At 33.8% G+C, this 10,686-nt stretch overlaps 1 protein-coding gene across 1 annotated transcript in view; it reads left to right on the forward strand.

Annotated features, from left to right (window-relative positions):
• Window positions 1–10,686, forward strand: part of LOC107585759 (long-chain-fatty-acid--CoA ligase 3-like) — a 44,206-nt gene that overhangs the window by 19,000 nt on the left and 14,520 nt on the right. Inside the window, exons 4-6 of the mRNA XM_016272915.1 lie at window positions 4,545–4,654; window positions 5,333–5,471; window positions 8,551–8,780. Coding sequence (XP_016128401.1) covers window positions 4,545–4,654; window positions 5,333–5,471; window positions 8,551–8,780 — 479 coding nt within the window. The remainder of the gene's footprint in view (window positions 1–4,544; window positions 4,655–5,332; window positions 5,472–8,550; window positions 8,781–10,686) is intronic.

Raw genomic sequence — 10,686 nt, forward strand, 5'->3', positions numbered from 1 at the left:
TGGAAAGTGTGTGAACTCTTTAGAATTGTCTATATTTCTGCATAAATATAACCCAAAAAAATCGTCAGATTTTCATGCAAGTCGACAAAGGGAACCCAATCAAACAAATGAGATGATAATATATACTTTGTCATTTATTTATTCAGGAAAATGATCCAATATTACATATCTGTGAGCAGCTAAAGTATGTGAATCTCTAGGATGAGCTGTTAATTTGAAGGTGAAATTAGAGTCCATCTGTTCAGAGGTGTTTTTCATCAGTGAGATGATCAGGTGTCAGTGTGTGCCCTGTTTTATTTAAAGAACAGGGATCTATCAAAGTTTGGTCATGTTTGTGGAAGTGTATCATGGCACAAGCAAATGAGATCTCTGAGGACCTCACAAAAAGAGTTGATGTTGCTCATCAGGCTGGAAAAGGTTTCAGAGCCATCTCTAAAGCGTTTGGACTCCACCAATCCACAGTCAGACAGATTGTGTACAAATGGAGAAAATTCAAGACCACTGTTACCCTCCCCAGGAGTGCTCCACCAACAAAGAGCACTCTAAAAGCAAGACGTGTAGAAGTCCACTAGGTTTCAAAGGACTGCAGGCTAACTTCTAAGCAACTAAAGGCCTTTCTCTCATTGGCTAATGTTAATGTTTATGAGCCCATCATCAGAAGAAAACTGAACAACCATGGTGTCCATGGCAGAGTCGCAAGAAGAAAGCCACTGCTCTCCAAAAAGAACATTGCTGCTCATCTGCAGTTTGCTTAAGATCATGTGGACAAGCCAGAGGAATACTGGAGAAATGTTTTATGGATGGATGAGACCAAGTGGGTGCAGGACACTATAGTTCATGTAAGTGAGGATAGCAAAATAAAGTAAACTGTGACAAATTATACCCAAAATTTATTCATACTGTGGACTACCAGTAAAATTGATACAAATTTGGGACCAAAAATTATTCAGACCTAGTCTGGGAAAAAAAAATTTGAAGTTGAGGTTTGCATGAACCTGGTTTAAATTTGAAATAAAATAAACATTAACTGTAATAAAATTAAATAGAAAAAAATGTATTTGAACTAGTTGCCAGGGCAATATTTCTATTTTCTTTTAGTTTAAGTTGAAGTACTAAAATAACTAAATCAAAAATAAACTAAAACAAAAAGTAAACCTTAAAGGGTTAGTTTACCCAAAACCGAAAATTCTTTCATTAATTACTCACCCTCGTGTTGTTCGAAACTCGTAAGACCTTCATTCATCTTCGGAAAACAATTGTTTGTTTGTTTGTTCCTAAAAGCCACTGTGCAGGATTGATCAGCAGTTACAAGAAACGTTACTTGCAGTTATTGCTGCAAAAGGGGGTCACACCAGATATTGAAAGTAGGGATGCGCCGATATCGATACTGGTATCGGTATCGGCCCGATACTGAGCTCCAGTACTCGTACTCGTACTCGTACTCTTACTCTTACTCGTTAAAATGCCACGATACCAAATGTCGATACCACACAGCATGTGATAAGCGCCATATTCAGACAAAGAAACACCGACAGCAGAATGGAGTTAAGGATGTCTACTACAAAGTATATGTATGCAATGAATACAACGTTAAACATTCAGTATTAACGCCTGTATAGCTGATGTGCGCAAGCTGATAAACAAAGCAGGCTGAGTGGATTGAGCGCGCAGCGGCGCAGATGCGCGAGCTTGTTGAGTGAATATATCTTTCTCACAGACATCACTGGAAAGTTTGTAGCTCGGTCGGATACGTCAAAAACAAGTAAGTAAAACAATGCACAAGTTACTTAACGGTAGGGGGAGAGCGCGCATGCACTTCTGTTGTGTGATCTTTGATGTTCACTCACTTAGCACGCATCATTTGGATTAAAACTAAATCGTAAAAATAAGACAATTTATAGGGGCATTCACTATAAACATAATTTATTTTCAACCTTAGGCATACACGACTTTCTGGCGAAAGTGAGTCTAGCAGCCTGTGTGAAATGCGCTAGGCTGTACTACTGTCCTCTCATTCTGCACCAGTACAAATACGTGCACGCGTTGCGCGTGTTTTGCTTGCTTGAGTGTTTCTGCATTATATGAGTGGCTTTGGAATATAAATCGCAGCACGTTTCAGATGAAAAAACGCGACTTCTATTTCTGAAAATATCACAGTTAAAAGATTTATAACGAGCGGTTCCCAGCATTATTACAGCAAAGCGCGTGATTACAGTACTAAGCCGCTGCAATGGAGCAGCTCTAATGCTATTAAATTAAAGATGATGTACCATAGAGCAAAACAATGAACAGTGAAAGTAACAAAAACTTGTAAAATACATTTTAATGGGCATAATTAAGTGTGAAAATAACCGAAGGATATACAGTCAAACCAAAAATTATTCAGAGACCAGATATCATTTTTGATATTTCTTTACTAGTGGGTGCAGGACACTATAGTTCATTTATGTAAGTGAGGATAGCAAAATAACGTAAACTATGACAAATCATACCAAAAAATTATTCATACAGTGGACTACCAGTAAAATTGATACAAATTTGGGACCAAAAATTATTCAGACCTAGTCTGGGAAAAAAAAATTTGAAGTTGAGGTTTGCATGAACCTGGTTTACAGCATGCCCAGGAGACTACAGGCTGTCATTAAGGCTAAGGGCTGCCCGACTAAGTATTCATAGTTGTGTAAATACTGTCATACTAACAGCTGTTAGTTGGTTGATTGCAATCCATTACATACCTTTATATCAATGTTATCTAACATTATCAAGCTGAATTTGTTCTGACACAGTTTAACTCGGGAGTTCTTGTTATATTTTATTACCATTTTCTAAACTATAGCGAATAAACTGTGATAATGTGAGAAATGTTGAAGGTGTCTGAATAAATTTGGGTTTGACTGTATCTATTTGATAAATGACGTTAACCAACTAACGTTATACATACTCTTTTGGTTTCTGTACCCAATATTTAAAAAATTTACAAATGCAATAAAAAAATATTGGTATCGGTACTCGGTATCGCCAAGTACCAAAAATAAAAGTATCGGTATCGGGCGAGTACTGGAAAAAGTGGTATCGGTGCATCCCTAATATATTCATTTAAATCCAAAGTAAATTTAATAAATCAAAAAAGTGACAGTAAAGACAGTCAAAACATTAAAGGGTTAGTTCACCCAAAACCGAAAATTCTTTCATTAATTACTCACCCTCGTGTTGTTCGAAACTCGTAAGACCTTCATTCATCTTCGGAAAACAATTGAAGATATTTTTGATGAAATCTGAGGGCTCTTTGACCCTCCCATAGACAGCAAGGTAACTTCCATGTTCAAGGTCCAGAAAAGTACCAAGATGATCGACAAAGTAGTCCGTGTGACATCAGTGGTTCAGCTGTAAAGAACGAAGGTCTTACGGGTTTTGAACAACATGAGGGTGAGTAATTAATGACAGAATTTTCATTTTTGGGTGAACTAACCCTTTAAGCAACATGACTGTTTTTAACATAATATAACCAAAAAATAAGAACTAATATTAATAATTGAACACAAATAATAATTGACAATAATTGAGCAGCAAATCAGCATATTATAATGATTTCTGACGGATCATGTGACACTGACGAATTAAATTTTAAGAATATTTCACAATATTGCTGTTTTTACGGTATTTGTTGTAAATTAATTAAAATTAAATCAATTAAATTTGAAAACATTATAAAAAAAAATTGTGTATTGTGTAAAGAAAAATTGAAAAGGTATGGCATAACAAAATATAAAAACAAACAGCATTTATTTCAAAGTAAGGAGAGATGATGACATCATTATGGAAGTTCACAGGATAAATAATAATAATTATATATATATATATATATAAGCATAATTGTACATTTTTATCTCATAATTTAGACTTTTTTCAGTATTGTGATATGTAAACTCAGATTAGAGAGAGATAAACTCGCAATTGCATGAAAAAGTCAGAATTGTGGGATAAAAAGTGGCACTTACCTTTTGTATTTTTTGTCATACATCTTACTTGAGTGTTTTTTCTGTTGACATTAAATTGAAAAATAAAAGGAAAAATCTCTATAGAGAGGAAAGAGAAATGCTCCATCAGCATGAGTGTATGTAAACACTCAAACGTCACTGCCACAGTGTAAAGTTCCTTATTTCTTGGCAGTTAAACCGAAATCAGTGAGTCATTTTTCTGGATGAGTGGGAATACCATGAAAGAGCCTGTGAATGCCAGTGACAGGAAAACCATGCTTTCTGAAGCTTTAAACCAGACAATTCAGCAGAAATGATTCCCTAGTCATTTCATTGCTGGCATAAGCTGATTGGAAATGCAACATTTTTTTTTATTATATATATATATATATATATATATATATATACATACATACATACAGTGTTTTATATATACTATGTTTTTTATAAGACATGTATGTGTATATATATATATATATATATATATATATATACATACATACATACAGTGTTTTATATATACTATGTTTTTTATAAGACCTATACAGATGTATGTGTGTTTTACAGTGGTCACTCTTTACTCTACTCTGGGTGGTCCTGCTATTGCTCATGGACTCAATGAAGCTGAAGTTTCTCACATCATCACCAGCAAAGAACTTCTGGAAACCAAACTCAAGGTGATCAAACACTCAAAATCCAGACTATACAAAGTGATTCATGTAGTAATCAACCTTGTTTTAGTCAGATGAAACATTATATTTAATATGACTAACAAAAGATATACCATCTAATAAAACTGAAAATATACACCACAGTTTGAAAGTGTTACGTTTGGAATATTTTTTTTTTATTATTTTTTTAATTTTTTTAATGTTTTTGAAAGAAGACTCTTCTGCTCACCAAGGCTACATTTATTTGATAAAAAATACAATAAAAATGAAAATATTGTGAAATATTTTTCAATTCAAAATAGCTGTTTTATATTGTAATATATTGTAAAATGTAATTTATTTCTGTAATGCAATGCTGAATTTTCAGCATCATTACTCCAGTCTTCAGTGTCACATGATCCTTCAGAAATTATTCTAGCATAATAGACTTCTTTCAAAAACATAAAAAAATCTGAGTAATGTGGCCAGTTGTGTATATATAATTTACTGTATGTATTGCTTGCAAAGGAGAAAGATGGTGTAACCTTGACCCTTTGAATCCAATGGGCATGGAAAACTATACTAATCAATAATATCACAGCCTACTTTCCATAATCCAATTAACCAAGCCCCTCCTACTGAATATTATATTTTGCTTTGAAATGCTTCAGTTAAATACACACACTAATGCTTGTATTTTGACAGAATATTTTGTTAGAGGTGCCAAGATTACAACACATCATCGTTGTGGACGATAAACTCAAGATCGGCTCTGAATACCCACGAGGCATCAGTGTCCACAGCATGGCGGCTGTGAAGAGGCTGGGGGCCCATCCTGAGAATGGTACTAGTGTGTGTGTGTGTGTGTTTGAGGTCGCTTCAGGTCATGTGAATGAGAAATCCTCCATCTGTGTCAAATTAAGGCCAGGGTCGAGGGTGTTCCTGACTCTTTCACTCCGCCATTTACTTCCTCCATTATAGCTCTCTGTGAAGCAGGACTGACCCTCAACAGCTGGTAGTAGTAGTCGTTTACACACTGGATAGTGTGTATATGTGTGTGTCGGGTCACGTTTTCTCACACTGCCACAGACTTCACATGACATCCAGCTGATCTTCCTCCTTCGGCTCGACATGACATTCGCTCTGTTCTGTGTCAGCATGCTAATGCTAAATCACGTTGTGCCTCGAAACACACAAATGTACACACTCAAATTCCCATGTTCCACATTTATGGTTCTGAAAACTTTGAATGGCTTAAATGGCACTTTGGTTTTCAAAGCTAAAACGTTCTGTTCTGCTGCTGACACTTCCTGTTCTTGTCTTATTTATTTATTCACACATACACACAATATTTTTTACTTTAATAGTCTTATCAATGTACTTCAAACAACTATAAATTCAAGTTTACAACCGATCCTCCCCTCATCTTCAATGTTATGGGTGTTTTGCCAAATAGTAGCATCATTTGTCTTCATTTACTGTCGTACTAAACCATTATTGCTATTGTTAAGTAAAACTAAAATGTTGTTAAAAATAAATAAAAATGACAAAAGCACAGCAAAATTACTAAAACACATTTTTTAATAGAAATATAATAATAAAAGCTCATTCTACATATTAAAATATATAATCATATATACATTTAAAAATTACTCAAATAACACTGTTCATCCGTAAGTCATACAAGTTTATGCAGCTCTTCCTGCACACTGAACAAAAATAAAGCCACCATAAAAGTATCATTAAAGTAGTTCAGTTTTCATTTAATATGCTTTCATTGTACAGAAAACATCTCTTGTTTCCACAGAAAACGGAAAGTTTTAAGAAAAACTTTAAGAAAACAGATCAGAGCTTATTTTATTGGGTCGTAATATTTCTGTCTTAAATACCTTTAATTTCTATATTTAAAACATAAAAATATAAATAACATAATTTGTTTTATAAATATAATTTCATCAAAGATCAAAGCACTGCTCTATGATGTCATAAGGATTCAGGAGATCAAAGCACTGTTCTGTCACAGTGAAGCATTCACTAGATATAATTAGTTCAAATTGAATTGCTAGTGATTAATACAGTAGTCCCTTAATATTTTAGTGGTTGCTGTGTGTGTGTGTGTGTGTGTGTGTGTGTGTGTGTGTGTGTTTTGTGTGTGTGTGTGTGTGTGTGTGTGTGTGTGCTTGAGGTGGTTGTGTGTGTGTGTGTGTGTGTTTGAGGTCGCTTCAGGTCATGTGAATGAGAAATCCTCCATCTGTGTCAAATTAAGGCCAGGGTCGAGGGTGTTCCTGACTCTTTCACTCCGCCATTTACTTCCTCCATTATAGCTCTCTGTGAAGCAGGACTGACCCTCAACAGCTGGTAGTAGTAGTCGTTTACACACTGGATAGTGTGTATATGTGTGTGTCGGGTCACGTTTTCTCACACTGCCACAGACTTCACATGACATCCAGCTGATCTTCCTCCTTCGGCTCGACATGACATTCGCTCTGTTCTGTGTCAGCATGCTAATGCTAAATCACGTTGTGCCTCGAAACACACAAATGTACACACTCAAATTCCCATGTTCCACATTTATGGTTCTGAAAACTTTGAATAGCTTAAATGGCACTTTGGTTTTCAAAGCTAAAACGTTCTGTTCTGCTGCTGACACTTCCTGTTCTTGTCTTATTTATTTATTCACACATACACACAATATTTTTACTTTAATAGTCTTATCAATGTACTTCAAACAACTATAAATTCAAGTTTACAACCGATCCTCCCCTCATCTTCAATGTTATGGGTGTTTTGCCAAATAGTAGCATCATTTGTCTTCATTTACTGTCGTACTAAACCATTATTGCTATTGTTAAGTAAAACTAAAATGTTGTTAAAAATAAATAAAAATGACAAAAGCACAGCAAAATTACTAAAACACATTTTTTAATAGAAATATAATAATAAAAGCTCATTCTAAATATTAAAATATATAATCATATATACATTTAAAAATTACTCAAATAACACTGTTCATCCGTAAATCATACAAGTTTATGCAGCTCTTCCAGCACACTGAACAAAAATAAAGCCACCATAAAAGTATCATTAAAGTAGTTCAGTTTTCATTTAATATGCTTTCATTGTACAGAAAACATCTCTTGTTTCCACAGAAAACGGAAAGTTTTAAGAAAAACTTTAAGAAAACAGATCAGAGCTTATTTTATTGGGTCGTAATATTTCTGTCTTAAATACCTTTAATTTCTATATTTAAAACATAAAAATATAAATAACATAATTTGTTTTATAAATATAATTTTTTATTTTTATTACTTGTATGCTTTCACCTTGAAAATAGTCATAGAAGCTGGCATGGCATTAAAAAACAAAAAGCAAACAAATCTGACTGAATATTGTGATTTTTCCAGGGCTGGGAAATTCATAGAAATGAATAACATCTTAAAAATGTGTTGTGTGTGTATATACATATTTCATGTTATTTTAATTGGCTTGAAATCTATAAATCACATTTTGAGATTTAAAAATGAATCACAAATGAAAAAAAAGAAATTAATCTGTCAAAGGGTATGGGAGCTGTGTATTAATATATTAAAAACTGAGTACATTCTGAATAAAATATGGAAATTACAATTTTGTCTTCATCCGTGTATTTTTAATTTTGCTATAAGTTTTTTGAAGGAAAACTAAGTAAAGAAGCTCTGTGATGTCACAATGAAACTATGATTTCAGAATTGCACTATGAGATCAAAGCACTGCTCTATGATGTCATAAGGATTCAGGAGATCAAAGCACTGTTCTGTCACAGTGAAGCATTCACTAGATATAATTAGTTCAAATTGAATTGCTAGTGATTAATACAGTAGTCCCTTAATATTTTATATGTAATTTAGTAATTTCTTGTAACTTCCGCCTGCTTCTGTCCACAGCGTCGAGGCAGAGACGGCCTCCGTGTGCGTCTGATGTGGCTGTGATCATGTACACCAGCGGCTCCACTGGCGTGCCAAAAGGAGTCATGATCTCTCACAGTAATATTATTGCTGGAGTCACCGGCATGGCCGAGAGGATTCCCAGCCTCGGGTATGAAACACATCCACACATACTGTACATGCTAACATCCTGTCATCTGTCGTCATTCACTAATGTGTTTGTAGATATTGTATGTTATCAGTGTTTCCTAGAAAACCAGTAATTTCCAATGGATAAAATAAACAGAAAGCAAAAAAAAAAAAAACGGTGACAATTATGGGTCTGTGGGGATTTCTTTGCCACGCACTGTATGTTATATATGTCATGTATATTTTATACATGACATTTGTGTGTTGTTTTTACAAATCTTGTGAACGAAATCTAGCTAACAAAATATATATTGTGTGTTGGAGTGGTCCAGACGCTACAATATATTCCCACCCCGGTTTGGCAGCAGAGCGCAGTATTATCAGCCTCCAGAACAAAAATAAAACTGTCACAGATTTTTGCTATGCCTTTGATTACGCATAGGCAAGTATCCACAAGTAAAGCGAAAGAGATGATTAGTTCACGTGCGCTGCCGCTTCTCTTGATCTGAGACGTCTACACCGATCTATCACACCATATTAAAGAGCGCCTTGAATTTCCTAATAAAATGGACAGAATTTGAAATCTGAGAATGTTTCATATCAAAGGTAGGCGCACTATATGTACAGTTCATTCATCAACTGAAAACAGAATCGCTTGGGATTTAAGAATTGATATCGGTTCATAAAAATGAGAATCTATTCATATCGAGAAATCTATTATTATTATTTTTTTTACCCAGCCCTAGCATATTTCGTTGTATTTAGTGGCCTCCGCTGTCACTGTGTGGTGTGCTGTTGAACATGAAAAGTGACGCACTGTCTCTCTGTTCTCTTCATAAATAAATATATGCACAAGCCTATATGCTCATAGGTTCATTATTAAAAATGAAAATGCGAACAAAAATACAAGCAATTAAATGTGTTATTATAATTAAAATATGAAAATTAAAATGATGGGTAATAATAGATTATGACGGAATGTGTATATATATATATATATCCTACACTGCCGTTCAAACGTTTGGGATCAGTAAGATTTTTAATGTTTTTTAATTTGAGTTTTTTGTTTGAGTCTCGTGCTCATCAAGCCTGTATCTATGTGATCAAAAATACAGAAAAAACTAATATTGTGAGATTTTTTTCAATTTCTAATATTGGTGTTCTGTTTTAATATACTTTAAAGTATAATTTATTTCTGTGATGCAAAGCTGTATTTTCAGCATCATTACTCCAGTCTTCAGTGTCACATGATCCTTCAAAAATGCTGTTGTTTTGTTTGTTTTGTTTTTTTATTCATAAACGAATCCTGAAAAAACTATCACAGGTTCCAAAAAACATGAAGCAGCACAACTGTTAAATGTGTTATTATAATTAAAATATGAAAATTAAAATGATGGGTAATAATAGATTATGACGGAATGTGTATATATATATATATATCCTACACTGCCGTTCAAACGTTTGGGATCAGTAAGATTTTTAATGTTTTTTAATTTGAGTTTTTTGTTTGAGTCTCGTGCTCATCAAGCCTGTATCTATGTGATCAAAAATACAGAAAAAACTAATATTGTGAGTTTTTTTTCAATTTCTAATATTGGTGTTCTGTTTTAATATACTTTAAAGTATAATTTATTTCTGTGATGCAAAGCTGAATTTTCAGCATCATTACTCCAGTCTTCAGTGTCACATGATCCTTCAGAAATGCTGTTGTTTTGTTTGTTTTGTTTTTTTTATTCATAAACGAATCCTGAAAAAACTTTCACAGGTTCCAAAAAACATGAAGCAGCACAACTGTTTCCAACATTGATAATAAATCAGCATATTAAAATGATTTCTGAAGATCATGTGACCCTGAAGACTGGCGTAATGATGCTGAAAATTCAGCTTTGCATCACAGGAATAAATTATATTTTAAAGTATATTAAAATGGAAACTGTTATTTTAAATTGCAATAATATTTCACAAAATAACAGTTTTTTTTCTGTATTTTTGATCAAATAAATACAG

Source organism: Sinocyclocheilus grahami, unplaced genomic scaffold, assembly GCF_001515645.1.
Source record: "Sinocyclocheilus grahami isolate Dianchi unplaced genomic scaffold, SAMN03320097.WGS_v1.1 scaffold74.1, whole genome shotgun sequence".
Classification (NCBI taxonomy): domain Eukaryota; kingdom Metazoa; phylum Chordata; class Actinopteri; order Cypriniformes; family Cyprinidae; genus Sinocyclocheilus; species Sinocyclocheilus grahami.